At 40.2% G+C, this 16,980-nt stretch overlaps 1 protein-coding gene across 1 annotated transcript in view; it reads left to right on the forward strand.

Annotated features, from left to right (window-relative positions):
• The window catches only part of RYR2 (ryanodine receptor 2), a 646,972-nt gene that overhangs the window by 469,639 nt on the left and 160,353 nt on the right, over window positions 1-16,980 (forward strand). The window contains exons 57-60 of the mRNA XM_089777369.1: window positions 2,383-2,460; window positions 7,229-7,304; window positions 10,236-10,362; window positions 12,515-12,630. Coding sequence (XP_089633495.1) covers window positions 2,383-2,460; window positions 7,229-7,304; window positions 10,236-10,362; window positions 12,515-12,630 — 397 coding nt within the window. The remainder of the gene's footprint in view (window positions 1-2,382; window positions 2,461-7,228; window positions 7,305-10,235; window positions 10,363-12,514; window positions 12,631-16,980) is intronic.

Below are 16,980 nucleotides of genomic sequence, written 5' to 3' on the forward strand. Positions count from 1 at the left end.
CATTTAGGAGTAAATTAGAGCTAAATAACAGCACAGAACTGAGAGCCAGAATTGGTGGTGGTAAACAAAATTTATGGGACTGTGCAGAACTTGGCAATGCTCATGATAGCTGGACATCCAGCTAGCTAACATCATGCTGGACATGGGATGTTGCCGGACTAGAGAGGTGTCAGCTGACGGTCAGGGCAGTGTGTGTGTGTGTGTGTGTTTCCGAGAAAAGGTTTAACGTCTGTGTCTTTACTGCTAGGACTGGGATCCCGACACAGAGGGTGGCCAGCAGGCCAACAGACCCCCCTTTATATAGGAAGAGCTTATTACACCTTAGATTTTAGCTGCTAGAACACAGGGTTCCTTCGCAGCGGGCAGCCTGGGAAAGGCTGAAAGGTGCCCCAACGGATCTGTCACCTGGGAATGACACAGATCCAAACACCCAAGCTCTTCCTATGCCTGTCCCTTTATGACCGGCTGAAGTTCTTTTAAACTGTGCTTGGTTCTATTACAGGAACTGAAGGAGTCAGGTTAAAGCTTAAACAGTTACAGGTTTATTACAAGACTTATAAAAGCATATGGTTACAATGCTTATTGCTCTCTTTCTTAACTGTTAACAAATACAGATTTTAAAAATGGTTACAAAGAAAATAAAGATAGAAAATAGAAATAATGGTACCAAGTGACAGCTTAATCTGTAAAGAGCTCTATGTCTATGTGTACACTTAAGACAAAGGACCACATCCAGGTACAATTTTTACCCCTTTCTGTGCCTCTCGACTCCAGCGTGTCAGGCCAGGGCCGGTCTCTCAATTCCTAGGAAAGACAAATATGAAGTGGCCGTCCCCTTGGAACCTCGGGAGGTCAAACACCTAACCCAACCAGCAGATAGATGGTAGATTGACACTCAGAGTAAATGTGCTGCTGGACCCATCTTTATACCCCTGGAGGCCCGTATCCTCTTTCTTATCTAAGAGGCTAAATTGTACTGCTCCGTTTTGTGGCGCAAGTTTCAACTTAATTTACACTTGCAAGAGAGAGAACTAAATTGTGAGTACTAGACATTTTTTTACTGGGCGAGAGATTCCTCCCCCCCGCGGACGGCTGTGTGTTCGTATCAATATGGGTTAAGTCAAGGGCACTCTTTGGCAGCCTCTTGGTCAGCAATTGGTGTATCTCTGTTTACAGCCATTCACGGTCACACAGCCTGGGCCTTCGAGCAAGCAAAAATGGATGTTACAAGGGGGGTTCCTGTCTGGCTACAAGAGGTTTAACCTGTACTGGTCTCTGAGTGCTGGGCTAGTTCTTGGGATATACTGGAGTACCCTAATTTACACTTGTAAATTTACACTGACTAGTAGTGGCTCAGAGGAGCTCATGTGGTTGTCAGGGATTGCCAAAATATAGGACATCCCAACAATGCCCCCCCCCCCTTAGCAACCCCTCCTACACTAGCCATTGTATTGTGAAAATATTCTCCAGGATTTCCTATTACAATGGGAAGAGAATTTCACAGAGGACAGTGTCTTCTGAGCAGAAGTAATACACAAGGGTACGTCTACACTAGCTCATTACCGTTATACAAGGAGTAACAGTAGTTCGAATTAGGATCTTTAATTTGAACTACCTACTCTGTGCTGCGTGTAGCCACGGGCATGGAGTTCGGACTAAGGGGGATTTAAAAATGGCGGCGCCTGGGAACATGCAAATGAAGCCCGGGATATTTAAATCCCGGGCTTCATTTGCAACTCCGCTTGCCCTCATTACCTTACCTAGCTCAAACTAATGAGCTAGTGTAGACGTACCCCAATAGATTTACTTGCTTTATTTTGATTTTACTGTTTTATGTAAAGATGGGGTTGAGCTGCAACATTTTAATCCAGATGTGTGTCTGAACTTCTCCCGGAGTTTAGGATCTATGCCTTTAGTTCAGGTCCATCTCTACTTTTATTCTTAAAAAAAAATCTATAAGAAGCTTGATCATTTAGTTTGGTCATAATTCCTTAGTATTTTCACACTGAATTCAAATGTGAAATCTTTGTTCAGGAACAATTTCCATTTAAGCAAAAGAGATTTTTGTCCAATTGTGTCCTGTCTCTGGAAATAACTGGCAATATTTGCATTGTAACTATCTGATTAATCTGCATTCTTAAACCTGCCTCCGATTCCAGTTAATTTGTTCCATTTTTAGTACTAACTATACTGCAGTCAGGCAAGAAAAGAAAACTCATGTAACTCTCATGTACAATTTTCCGCCAATTGATATGTGAGTGTACCTGTCTATCTCAAGTTTGCTTTTTCTTTAGTGATTTTCCTAGAATATCTAAGTTACATAATTTATTTGCACCTAGGATTTGTAATAATTCATTGTGTTTTTGTACATCCATCATTCAGGTGTCTGTAGATGCTGCCCATGGTTACAGCCCTCGAGCTATTGACATGAGCAACGTTACCCTTTCCAGAGATTTGCATGTAAGTCTTTCTGTAGTTAATACATTCATGTTTTTTTTATTTAAATTTTTGTTCTTTTGATTGTGGATTTATGTAAAACAAAAGTTCAATATCTTGTAGTTTTAGTTAATACAAAAGGCACTGTTAAGGTTGAAAATCTAACCTTTCCTTAGGGGACAATTCACTCTGGAAGCTGTCTGTGAGCAGAATATCTGATGATTTTAGTGGGAGTTCTGCACACGATGGCTTGCAAGATCAGTCTTTTAATTTTATGTATAGCTCTTCACAAAGTTCATGATATGCTGTTTTTCAAAATAGATGCCTTGCTACTCTTTCTAAAAAAAAAAAAAAAAAGCCAGGTGATGTGCCAGCATTCTGACAAACAGCCTTCTATTTATGAAAGAAAAAGACAAGTTACCTAGGAGCATTATTTTAAATGTTAATCTTTCAACATCAGAGGGGTAGCCGTGTTAGTCTGAGTCTGCAAAAGCGACGAGGAGTCCTGTGGCACCTTATAGACTAACTGAAGTGTAGGAGCATAAGCTTTCGTGGGCAAAGACCCACTTCGTCAGACATGCATCTGACGAAGTGGGTCTTTGCCCACGAAAGCTTATGCTCCTACACTTCAGTTAGTCTATAAGGTGCCACAGGACTCCTCGTCAATCTTTCAACAGATTGTTATAATCAGTAGCAATTTACAAAAATACTATTCACTATGGTTGCTTTACAGACCTATACCAATGTTTTTACTACTATTAAGAACTGCCAACTCAGTATTGTTTATCATCTCATAAATCAGGATGGCCAGCATGCATACCATTCCCCTACGAAACAACTTTCTGCAAGTTTCATATCCAGATTAGTCACTAGGCTTGTTGCCTGAAGTCACTGACCAAGGACAAGGTGATTTAGTTCTTTCCCTCGTGAAATAAAATTCAAGACTCCCTTTACCCAGCAGTCTAATCACAAAATGAATATTTTGAAGCACTATAGAAATGGAAAATAGAAGTTGTTACCACATTTAAGCCTCTTGTATCTTTGATACATACATTTCTGCATCCCCTGTTGTAGTTTCCAAGATGTAGCTGGGTCTGGGAGAGGGGCCATGCCTAGCAGTGTGAGAAGGCAAAACCTAGGCTTTTACACTCCCATATAAGTTTCACAATGAGTACTGACACTGGAGTGTTTATTTGCTTTAAAATATATGATTTATTGCTATTTTTTCTGATTTTTCTCCTTAATTACATGCCATTATTTCTAATTAACATCCCCCTGTGACTTCTCTAAGCATTTTCACTCCTGCTCTGGAGTTTACTGAGTACAGTTCACATGCACAACACTTGTAGATGATCATCACCTTTGGCTGTCATGTGGTCCATCTACACATAATTAGGTTTTTGTTTGTTTTAATTATATCTCTTTGCCTTATTAATGTTTATTAGTATCTGAAGTTCCTGGGTATTTCTGGAATTGTGATGCGTACACTGAATATGTTATCTAGATTTATATAAAGTGGTACAGTTAGGTGGTGTCTCTCTCTCTATTTTTTATTTTGCATGTGCGTTCCTAAAATATCAGTAAGTGAATAAACTATTGGACAGCAGTGTTCTACTATATCTACCTTCAGGCCCGTTACTGATCCCAGCTGTTTTTTTGGCATTTTTACTTTCCAAATTCAATATCCTGGTCACTTTGAATATTTGTGTTTTAGCTTCCCTCCCACTCAATGTCTCAGGCTGAATTTTCCCAGGTTAAATAATATTTTATTGTTTCCAGTCAGTCTCTATTTCTAACCACTGTAGGTTTCTGTGTATCTTTCTCTGGAGTTTACAGTGCTTCCCTATGGTGTGGTAAGAACACTTCATCACAGAAATGAGACTATTCCGGGGTGAGGCTGCTTCCCAATTGGCCACAGGGTTGTTGGCCGCCTCTCTAATCTGTAAATATCCCCTTGTCTCTGGATAACACCAAGTCCGTAAGCTGCCCTGCTCGCAGGGTAGAATGGCCCAATGGACAGAGTCTGTAAGCAGCCCTCGTCACAAGGTAGTATGGCCTACTGGCCAAAGTCAGTAAATAGCCCCTGTCTCAGGGCAGCACAGAGAGTCAGTTAATAGCCCTTCTCACAGGGCAGTATGGCCTACCAGCCAGAGTCTCTGAGCAGCCCTTGTCTCAGGTCTGTGTGGCCTAATAGCCAGAGTCTGTAGGTAGCCCTTTTCTCAGGGCAGTATGGGCTATTAGCCAGAGTCTGTAGGCAGCCTTTGGCTCAGGGCAGTAGGCCTAGTAGCCAAAGTCTGCAAGCCACCCTTGTCTCTGCAAGCCACCCTTTTCTCAGGGCTGTGTGGCCTAATAGCCAGTCTGTAGGCCGTCTTTGGCTCAGGGCAGTAGGGCCTAATAGCCAGTGTCAGTAGGATTGGTGGCTAGCCCCACCCTGCTCCACTGATCCCAACCCAAGGTCCTGTGAGTGGTAGATCCGTCTACAACTCTCTTGGTGGGGAATCCAGCTGAAACACGCCGAGTGTACCTGGATGGGAGTGGCCGCTCCTGCACCCTTCCTACTGGAGCTGCTGGGACGTCATCCCACGTAGCAACTGGATCTCCAGGCTCCCTAGCAGTGGCTTTTCCCTGGGGCTCCTCTGGGCCTGAGTAGCAGCATTCTCCTGGAACTTTGGTTCCCACTGTCTGGATCACTGGCCATTGCAGCTCTGGCTGGAGGTCCTTCCCCTTCACTGGCCAGCCTGGACTTAGCTGCTCTCTTGTCCTTTATGCTACCCCAGCACTTGGAGCAGACCCAGTCTGGCTGAAGGGGGAGTGGGACTTCCTCCAGCCTCAGGATTTTCACTCCTCCTGTTCTAATGCAGGGTATGCACACCCGTCATATCCCCAATTCAGTATTTTTGCTATGTTTTAACTGGCAAGCCCTTCAACTTCTAAATATTCACTAAAGAATTTGAATACAATTGAGTTACACTAGTTCCTGCAGCATTCCACTGGGTTTTTACCCTAAAGGAAAGCACCATCATAATTATAACTATGTTGAGCATTTACACAGGACTTTGCATAGGCAAAAAGTCATAGAAACATTAGGTAATCCTCACAATATTCCTGGCATGTAGATTAGCATTCATCCAGTATTACCAATTGTTAGAAGCCTTCCGCAATCAATAACATCACTAGAACTAAATAGATGTAACTAACATTTTATTTGCATCATTATATGAGTTAAATATTTTTATAGTAATTTTCAGGCCTATGAACAATGCATTTCTGAGAGATAAGGTTAAATGTGAGGTGTGATTAATTTTAGGCATAAATACATCTTAAATAAGAGATTGGTCTGCATGCTCCAACTTTATCTTAAGTCGGTAGCTTTAGGAAAGGCAGTTGTTTTGACTGTAGTAAAAAGGTGGTGTTTGGATTTTTTTTAATCAAATTAAATATGTGTAAAATATTATTATTATTTTTTTTTGTCCTGTGAAGGTTCAGCAATGTACCCAGCAAGCCATTTTTTCCTATACAGGCAGTCCCTGGGTTACGTACAAGATAGGGACTATAGGTTTGTTCTTAAGTTGAATTTGTATCTAAGTCGGAACTGGCTCCAGATTCAGCCGCTGCTGAAACTGATCGGCGGCTGACTGCAGGAAGCCCTAGGCAGAGTTGCTCTGCCCACGGCTTCCTGGAATCAGCAGCTGATCAGTTTCAACAGCGGCTGAATCTGGACTCTTGGGACAGAACAGCTGGGGCACTGCCGGGTAGGTCCCTGCAGGACCAACCCGGCAGCTCCCCAGCTGCTCTACCCCAGGCATCCCGCAACAAAAGCCTGGTACTCCCAGCAGACCAGGGAGACCCGAGCAAAGCCGTGGAGGCACAGAGGTCCCGCAGCCTCTGCGGCTTTGCTCCTGTCTCCCTGCTGTGCTGGGGCGGGGAGTCAATATGAAAGCTTGTAGGCTACAGAGCAGGAAGTGGTAAACAATCTCACTCCCTACTGGGTGGACTGGCAAGGTGTACCAGATGCTGGCAGACAAGTCGTTTTCTCTGTTCATAGTCTGTCACCTCTAGACACGTAGAAGCAGTTAACCCCATCCCATATTTATCAAGTTATGCATATGCCTTGTAATGGTCACATGCATAGCCTGCCCAGACAGCCCAACTATAGCTCATATTCCTGCTGAAAAATGTGGAACCCAAACAGCATTAAGCAAGGCATACTTGAAAAAATGAGCATTAAAACCAGGGCAGAGTTTCCTCAGATCAGAGGTACAGAATTGTCTAAGGGTAAAGCCTAGTTGTGAGCTTTCCAGTCCTCTAATAGGGATGAGAAGTGAAATTGTGATTGTGACAGTAGGTCCACAATTAACTTGATCCAGTGAATAGAAACAAACATGAAAGGGTACAAAGTTGTTGCTGAACCACTACAGATTAACTGCTGGAACCACAGGACCATAGGGACTCGAGAGCTTCTCCGTGCCTACCTTTAGCTTGGGGGATAGAATTTACCCTCAGCCTGATATAGTCCTTCATACAAAACTGGTTAATTTGGTCTTTGTGCAAGGTTTGATGACAAATTCAATACAGAATAAATAACTGAACTGGTTTCAGGGATGAGTTCCAGATGAGTCAGTTTGACTTTTATCAATACTAATGATAGTTTGCAGTTGGACACTTAAATGCACTTTTGATTACTGCCTACATTACAGTACCATTGCAAGATCTGGATATTAAATAGCTGTAATTATCTTTCTTGAAAGTGAGTCATTGTCACATAAATCATTAAGTTCTCCTTTTCCTTAAGGCGATGGCTGAAATGATGGCTGAAAACTACCATAACATATGGGCAAAGAAAAAGAAAATGGAACTGGAAGCGAAAGGTAATGATCTGGGCTTTTTGTTTGCTTACTTTTTTTTTTTTTTTTTTTTTAAAGTATTTTAAGATCAGAGTGACTAACTTAGCTTATGTGTTTGTGATGCGGTGTTAAAGAAAAGCAAATTAAAAAAGAAAACCATTGGTTTAAAATTGATCCAAAAATCAGAAATCAAGACAAAACACGTATTCATAGTTTTTAAATTAGTTTATTATCATTATTATTTCTGAATGTCCAGAAGAGGCATCATATAAATATAGAGTGAGAGAGAGAAGTTACAGACTAATTCAGTAAGGAAAAAGAAAGGACAAGGTTTGTTTAACTAAAGTCTTGATTGTTGTGTCCCATTTGGATTCCTTTTATTTATTTAACTTACAACACCAGTCACTTGGTCATAAGAAATAGATTTCATTCACATTGTTTTACATATTGCCAAGTTATACAGCAGTGTATTAATCAAGAATTATATTCATTACACATTAAATTGACAAACGTGATTAGTCCTAGATTAAGACCTTGGCTTCACAAGGAAAATAGTGTACTCTGTCTAATCTTTTCTGGTCCAGTTGGGCAAATATTACCATACATGATAATGTTACCTGTTATGTTTTCTTCTGTGATAAAGTAAAGATTTGTTTTGTTTGTTTGTTAATTTATTTATTTGATTATTTGATTATTTATTTGATTATTGTTCTGTTTTAATGCTAACATTTTATTCTGTAGATTTTATCATTTAATTTCTACATGGAAAAAATTGTGATTGCACAGTAAATTTCACTAACTGGAATGTAGGTTGTTTTCCTCATCCAAAGATGTCAAGACAAAGAGCAAATATGGGTTTTTCCCCTTTTTATCTAATTTTCTGTTTACTGTATAGTGGTAGTTAATATTTTACTGATGGCTTGGTGCAACTATACTCGTATTTCAAATAGAGTGCTGAAGTTATTGGCTATTTGCCAGATTGAATTCTACTGCCTTCACTGGAGTCGTGTGGGTATAACTGAAGGCAGAATTTGTCCCTATATAGAAAGTGTTGTCTATGGATGTGTATATGAAGCCTTAAAATTACTGAGCAGTAATACCGTATCTCGATGACCCTTGTGTTGGATGAATGAGAGTGAATTTTCAAATCTTTAGTTATGTTTCCCTTCATTTCAGTTTCTTCATGATTTTTTAAAATAAATTGTATCTAACTTAAGTAGCCAGTTTGGGGAGGGAGGGCATGTTAGAGTATGTTGCAAGAATATTAGACATTTGGAACAGGGAGGTGTATTTGTCACCTGCTAAGGCAGAGATGTTTCTCTGCATGCTCATTAAATAAAGGGGTTTACAAGAAAGAATAGCAGCAAGAAGAAGGGTTGTTGCTTTTTTTTAACTGTTGCAGGTAGTTATGATGAATAGAAGAGAAGTTTCACTCTGGGTGCTACTTGGTAAGAAGTGGGGATTGGTTTGTCAGGCAAAAAATGGTTATGATTTTCCAGTGTGTTTGCCTTTTTGTGGTATAGTGAATATATGTAACTTCCCAAAGATGAAAATTGCAGAATAATTATGTAGATGTCTGATACAGGTCATGTACATACATATTTTTATTACCTTGTTTAGTTTTAAAATTATTTTTGTGGAAAGATTGTTCAAATTATGATCCTCTGCTGTCACCTAATGGTCAAGTATATTCAGTACAATAATATTCTTGTTAAGAGTTTTCTCCCATGTACATGTGGATCTTTCCACTGTCTTTAATTAACTATGAAATATGAATCTTTTTGATGTGTGGCAATATTTGTGTGGTTGCTTGTTTTGCAGAAGGAAAATGTGCGATTCCAGAAAGCTGTAGTTTTTGTTTTCTTCTGAGAGTCTTTAAATTGCTAATTTTGTTGAGCACTTTACCCAATCATATTCTTGATCCATTTCATACACAATTTGTAACATCTCACCCAAGTTAGAGTAATGTAAATTGTTAATTGAAAAAAAATTAAATTAGATAGAGACTCGGGGTGTAAGAGCATAGACATTTAAATCAGTTACCCAAATGGCTGGATCGCCACACCCAGCTACCAGTCCGGTTTTGGGGAGCCACCTGCCACCACACACTGCTGCCTCTGTATCAGAATCAACAGCGTGGGGTGGTCGGTGGCAACTGGTACACATGGGGAGCCAGTTTAAAAGCTGGCACATACAAGCTATCGGAGAGCCACCTGCTGCCCGGTACTGCTGCCTCTGTATTATAGGCAGCAGCGCAGAGTAGCAGCCCGCTCCCTGGGAGCAGGGTGGCAAGCGGGAGCCAGTGCACCCTGGGAGCTAGCTTAAAAGAATTGAATCTTAGCTTTAACCAGTTAACCAATTTTAGCACTGAGGGAGTGGTGATGTGCTGTGAAGTGTGATCAGTGGCGAAATAGCAAGTCATAGTTGTAACTTTTTAAGTACTTTTTCCTTACAGGAATTTATTTTTATCAAGGATATTGATGCTTCTGGCTACCATAACATTTGCAAGTCTTGGGAACATTTGACTAACTTACAAATATGTATGTAGTCAGGTCTTTAAATATAATTCTGAGACATTGTGTGGAAAAACAAAACAAAATAGAAAAGCATATTATAATATAGAATAAGCATAAGCATATTGGTACCTTAGGGCTCAGCTAGACTACACAGAACAGTTGTAAGAGGATATGCAAAATCTGCGTCTAAACTACGTTCGCTTTTGAAAGCTCTGCTTTTGAAAGTACGATCGGAAGAAGATATGCAAATTCCTCTTTTCACTGTTTCGCGTAGTCTAGATGAGCCCTTAGAGTAAAGAGGAGCCTATCACATATTTTACTTGCTGTATTACAGTGCCATAGAAAGCACCACATGGAATCACAGGTTTGCTACAAACAAGAATGTGCCATCTCACCATGTGTCTTCTAACTATTTTGTCATTTTCTTGACATTTTGTAGTAGGGGGAGGCAACCACCCTCTGCTGGTTCCCTATGATACGCTGACAGCCAAAGAGAAAGCCAAAGACCGAGAGAAAGCACAGGATATTCTCAAGTTTCTACAGATCAATGGATATGCTGTATCTAGGTAAATTCACAACCAATACTGAATTTACTTCAAAGCTAATAATTAAAGCTCTTCAATATCTTGTTTAATATAAAAGGATCTACATTTTATATTTAGATTCTTTTATATTATTTTATTTTATAAATGAGGATTTAGATCCTTGCACTGAGTTAAATGAGTGAGGAGTGGGGTTTTTTGTTTTGTTTATTTTCTTGGGGTTTTTTTGTTTTGTTTTTTGCTTTGGAGAACAAATGAGTAGTAAGAGGTTTTTTTGTTTGTTTTTTGTTTTTTGTTTTTACTCGTGTGGCCCCCAACTGATTTTTCTGTGGATCAGTAGCCTACCTCTGATCTAAAATTGGTGGTAAGCTTAAGGTTAAAAAAAAAAGTTAATGACGGAAAGATTCTGCTTGGCCCTTACGTGAATACATGATAAGGACAGTTGGGGAGTAGAAAGAGAAGCTTTCCCCAATCCTTATTAGATAGGACCCAGGCAGAATTTTAATCCCTGTATACTGAGAGATTCTGGTAGGTAGTCGGTACCAGTTACTCAGTGCTCATAGAATACTCCCCTGTATTTAAGTACTGTCAGCTCCATTGATTTCCCCTGCTCCATCTGATTTCTACTCTTTATTCCGCACTTGGGGAGGACTTCCAACCCCCTTCCACTCCCCTGGAGATGTCTTATCCTGGGGGTGGGGGAAACCTCAAGCTTGAAATTCTGCCCCTCCTGGTACCATGGAATTATTTCTGCCCATTGTTTCAGCTGGTCAGGACTCTCTTTGCCTCTAGGAAGGCCTGGTGAGATCCCCTCTGTGGCTTGGAGGTGGCCTATAAACTGATCCATGCTTCCACTAGGTTGTGTCTACACATCCCCAGCTGCTATTGCTGATCATCTGCCTCTTCCCTCATGGCTGGCCTTTGCTCTAGCTGTCACGACTGCTGCCCAGTCCCTAACTCGTAGTGTGCAGGGTGCCCTGCCTCTCCTCCTTCTGAGGGCATATGGGAGTTAGAATTGTCCGTAGTGGCTGCATCTCTAAGCTCCCCTGCACTTTTTCATTTCATACACTGCCACATTTTTCTCATCTATAGTTTGTTTTTGCAGAAATAGCAGTCTGCATACCTAAGAAGATGGGGTGTGTTGTGAGAGCTGGTCACCTCCCCTCATTGACCCTGGTTGAGAGGCAGAGACACTTTTCACCCTCCTTGAGACACATTCCAGCATGAGCTCTCCTTTTTCCATTCTCGGAGTTAGCCATTCCCTGCTGATCCAACCAAACTTCTTTTTACTGAGATGAGGAGAGGCATTTAAAATTCAAATTTGATTGTAGCTCAATATATGGCATTTTAAATAAAATTTACTGCTACATTTTTGTTAACAATCATAGGAAAGTACTCGTGTACTGTATAGTATGGTCAAAGGTAAAAAAAATTCAAAATTGGATGATGGGGCATCTTAATTCAATAAAAGAACCTAATCTTCAGAGGCCCTTTTCACTTAATTCTCTCTGAAAACTAAGGGTGTCATTTAGCTACCAGAATCTTAGGGTTAGAAGGGGCTTAAAGGGTTATCTACTTTAATCCTCTGCCAATATTCAAGATTTGTTTTGTGTCTAACAGCCAAGATATAAATAGGGATGTGGGTATCTAACCTCAGATATCCAGTTACGAACACTTTAGTCTATGATTTTAACTTAAGAATGAACTCCTGACTTTTTAGTGCCAATTTGACAAAAAAATTATGAAATAGGTTAAATAAAACTTGAGTTTCAATCTGCTGTTACTACTGAATGTTTTTTCTATGAATCTGGATATTTTGGTAGCTTCAAAATTACTCATCCTGGAAGGGCAAAGCTTGGGGGAAATATAAGATAACACATAACTGATTGAGAAAGAAGCTTAAAATATGGGATCAATATCTTCCGCAAAACTATCTTTTTCCTTAAGCCTTATTGATAAATCTGTATTTTTGTGCCATCAGCTAAAGTATCAGTAAAGGTATAAATAAGACAAATTAGTGTGTGAGGGCAAAAAATGTGGCTCCAAATAACAAATGTTTCTCATACTAACAGACAGTTGAGAAGTCTAGAGTTGGTAGCTTTTAGGCTATTCGGTGAATTAAGACTGCATTGGGTCATCCTTCATTGTGTGGGAAATGTATTTTTTGTTATTTCAGAGGATTAAAGGACCTGGAGTTAGACACCCCTTCCATTGAGAAACGTTTTGCTTACAGTTTCCTTCAGCAGCTGATAAGATATGTGGATGAAGCTCATCAGTACATTCTGGAGTTTGGTATAGTACTTACTTACATTTTTACTAAATATTCTGAACCAATGAAATTTGCATTGAAAAATTTAAACACAAATGTACAGTTTCCAAAAATACCATATTCTTAGGATGGATGGTCTTTTTTCTGAAGGATGCTAATAATTGTGTTTTTGGAAGGTGTGGCTATAGTAGAATTTAGCATTGTATACATTGATTTAACATAATATCTGTGGGGTAGTCATTTCAAACTCACCTAGTCACTCCTTAGATATAGGCTTGAGACAAAAGGCACCCAGCCTACCTGTATGATAAATTACATAATTTAAATCGTCATCTTTAAGATTTCTGCTACTACTACTACTATAACAGCATGGTCCAGAGTCATAGAGAATCAGAGTTGTAGTGAGGAATACAAACTAAGTCTCCTGACACCATAGATAAAGCAGTAAAAACACTGCAGCTTTCGGTTTGTGGGGATATTCTGTATTCTGGATAGTTTTGTGCAGTGGGTGGCCACAAACCAATCACTTCAGATTCAAACCTATTAGAGAAGATCCCATTTTCTTATTCTTCCTGCCCTTGAACATCTTTCTTACAACTCCGTGTGACTCCAGCTGCCCACTGAAACTGATGGCCCCATCTTCCTGGGACACTAGTTGGACACTCCCTCAGAAAAATCTCTGCTACATCCTATTACCTTGGATATAAGAGAGATGTACAGGCTCTACTTAGCAGTCTCTGATATAACCCAGAGAAGATTCATTTGGCAGGCAGTGGGAGAGGGAGGGGCATCATGGCCTCATTGAAGACACCAGGAGGGACTTCTAGGGCTAGCCTAAAGGGAACCAGTGATTGGTGAGAGGGAGAGAGGGCTCACCATTTGCGGTGAAGAATTTACAATTTCCATACGATTTCATTTCCTCTCCTTAATTCACAAAACACAGTGAATCTCAGACCCAAATGTTGTCCAAGTCATTCAAGATTAACTATAAGCCAGGGGTGGCCAACTGTTAGACAGAGCCAAAATAGTGGTGGATGCAGCGTGAAGAGCCGAGGGGAAAAAGTTGTTGAACAAAAACAAAACAAAAAAAGGAAAAGGCCCTGGCTGCTGCTCTTTTAAGAGCAGAGCAGGCATTGCCCTTTTAAGGCAGCCATTTTGAAGTCTGCACGAGACGCCGCGACTCTGGATCTGTCTATTTCAGACAGAAACACACTGCTCCTTTCTGAGGTGCATGTCCAGGAGCTGTAATTTTTTTTGAAGAGTCGCATGTGGCTCATGAGCCGCAGGTTGGCCACCCCTGTTATAAGCAGTTCACAAAACTCTAGTTCTCTGCTTTTACGAATAAGCATGCTACCCCTCAAAAGTGCATGTTTTTGCTTGTTCTGTATATTTTCAACATGTGTAATCTACTTTTAAAGGAGGAAATCAAGGTAGGCACCTGCTCTGCCATGTAAGTTCTACTGGCAGTAGAATCTGTGCACAGTGACTTCTGGTATATCCAGGAGCTTATGAAAAGAATGTCCTTCCTCCCCTCCTCCCCCAAGCATTTTCTGAGGCTGAGCACAGGGTTTGAGTGTCCAGTCATGTATGCATAACCCTAGAAATGCTATTGAAGAGAGAGAGCTCATCTAGGTGTGCCTTTCCAGCAAGATGGTGTTATGCCAACAGGAAAATAAAGCTTCAGAGGGGTAGCCAAGTTAGTCTGTAACTGGAAAATTGTGAAAAACAACAAATAGTCTAGCAGCACCTTAAAGACTAACAAAACATGTAGATGGTATGAGCTTTTGTGTGTACAAAAAGCTCACGATACCCACAAAAGCTCACAATACCATCTACATGTTTTGTTAGTCTTTAAGGTGCTGCTAGACTATTAGTTGTTTTTCAAGTTTTTCCAGGAAAATAAAGGTTTGACACTATTTAAGCAGAAAAAGAAGTCATGGTAGTTTTTGCAAAATGTAAATGAAAGATGAACATTACATAAATATTGACCGATTAGAGATGCACCTCTATGGAATCGATTTCCATTAGTGGACAGAGAGATATGCATTTCTAATCGGGAGTGTGACATTCACATTTTGGCTTTGTCTACACATTGATAAGATATGGGATGTGGATGATAATGAACACTAGTGTGCTATGCAGTAACTCCGTTGTTGTGGGGACAAACTAAAAGGTATCTCTTTTGTGTTAATGTAGTCCTAGTTAAACAGCGATATGTTAATTCAAACTAGCTGCCTTTTGGTATGTGACCACAGAGTCCCCACAGAAGAGTGACTCTGCTGCAGGCTAGTACATGCTGCAGTCCCCATAGTCTGCACTGCAGGACTGTGTAGACAAGCCCTTGGAAACTAATGAGTCTCAGTGATTTCACTTGAGCCATTTAGTTGACAGGTGAATTTGATCCTAGATAGAGATTTCTATGCAAGTCTGTAGAGCGGGAGAGTGAAACTAGTTCTGCCCATTTCAGGACATCTATTTGGGAGAGCACATGTTGTATCCTCTCATGAGACGTCTCCTCGGCACTCCTCTTGCTCACCCCAAGAGCAATAAGACTATCTACTTATCTAGATTAGGTACTTTGATGGCCCCTATCTCCATAATATATAATCCCTCACTGTCTAGCTCTAGCATTATCTTCATAATGTGCCTGTGAGATAGACCCTGTTTTTCAGATGGGAACCTGGGAGATTAAATGATTTGCCCAAGGTCATCCAGGAAGCCCTGTGGCAGAACAGAGAACTGCACCCAGATCTCTCATATCCTAGGCTAGTGCCCTTGCGTCCATTCATCCTCATTGCACGAGTGTTTTTCTCCAAATTTCCTGTTGATATACCACCAGCACAGTTCCATCAGGCTAGTAGCTACTGGCATTTTGACTGCTGTGTGGCCTAACCACATTCAGAGTAGTTGAAAATATCAGAGACCCACAGATACCTTGTGTCTACTAGTGCTCCCATCATTTCTTCTCTCAGCTTAGCTATACCATGCTGTTTGGGGAAATTGGATGAAAAATGCTTCATTAGATGAGGACTGGGAGGAACTGTGCTTCCACTAGGACAGTGAAGTTTTTTCAGTGCTCCCTATACAAGCCAGATCCTATAAGATGCAGTCCAATCCTGAGTGTGTGTGAAAGCACACAGTAATGACCTTTTTAAAGGGTTCAAACTTCTTAAATGATCACAAGTTTCACTCCTGGTGAGTATAATTTGCCTGGTTGGGCAACATCAAAGCCCCTGGTTTAATTTTTTCAATTTCCTGGGCTCTTGATGTGAGGAAGATTCTTACCTGATCAGATCCTTCTAAAACAGCCCGTGTTTTATTTCTGTGCAATGAACCATCGTTGTTCGTTTGATCAAGGTAAATGTTTCAAACTCTTTGAAATACAGAATGATTTATTTCCCTTTTGCTTTGCAGAACAAATGGGGTAGAAAAACTTACTGGTTTTTTTTTGCTTCACTTGGACATGTGTCTACCACTAATTGCTTTGCAGGATTTTGCAGATTGCAACAGATTTGTTTATCAAATGGTATCTGAGTTTCATTGTAGTGTGGCAATTGAAGTAGTTTACTCTCTAGTGAGTACTTCTCTTAATTAATTGCATTCTTTAGATAGAAAATTCATAACCATGCAATCTAAATCCAATAGTTCTGTAAATTACAGGGGAAAGCTGGTTTAATTATAATCTTTGTAGTTCATATATATAATTACTCTTTTGAGGTATTGAGCTTCACTAATCTAACTTTAATTCTTTCTATAGAATTCAGTAACATGATTTAAGAGAGAGATTTTTTTCTCTACTTAATCTTTTTTTTCTCTGTACTTACGCTCAGTGTGCATCATACTGGGCACTGCTAATGAAGAAGAGAACAACAACAACAACAATTTAGTCCGATGAGTGTTAGATCAGAAAGTGGAACATAGTCAAATTTACTTTCTAGCTACTCTTGTCCTAAGCATAGCCCTTTAACAGAAAAAAATCATTAATTCCCAGAACAGGCTTCTAAAATGGGCAAAAATGTTGGCTAAATCAAGAAGGGGCCCTAAATTCTGACTTTTTAATATGAAATTGAGAAGTCAATTAAAGGTTACGTGGATTGCCTTTTTTCATTACCGTTAGCTTTATTTATATACATCATTATGGTCTTTAAGATGTTTCTAACTTTTATCAAAATAATAACATTGAGCTAGGGATGTTAAAATTAGATTAATCAACTAATTGAATAGTCGATGGAATTTCCATCAACTATTTGATGAGTCAATAAGGGCACTTCCGCTTTGAAATGTAGCAAGAGCCCCAGCAGGGGGTCTTGTGCATTTCAAAGATGGCAATGCTGCATGGAGCTTTGGGCCAGCAGGAACTTAGAGTCTCCCGC

The sequence above is a fragment of the Pelodiscus sinensis genome, chromosome 3 (genome assembly GCF_052426305.1).
Source record: "Pelodiscus sinensis isolate ZL-2025 chromosome 3, ASM5242630v1, whole genome shotgun sequence".
NCBI classification, from domain to species: domain Eukaryota; kingdom Metazoa; phylum Chordata; order Testudines; family Trionychidae; genus Pelodiscus; species Pelodiscus sinensis.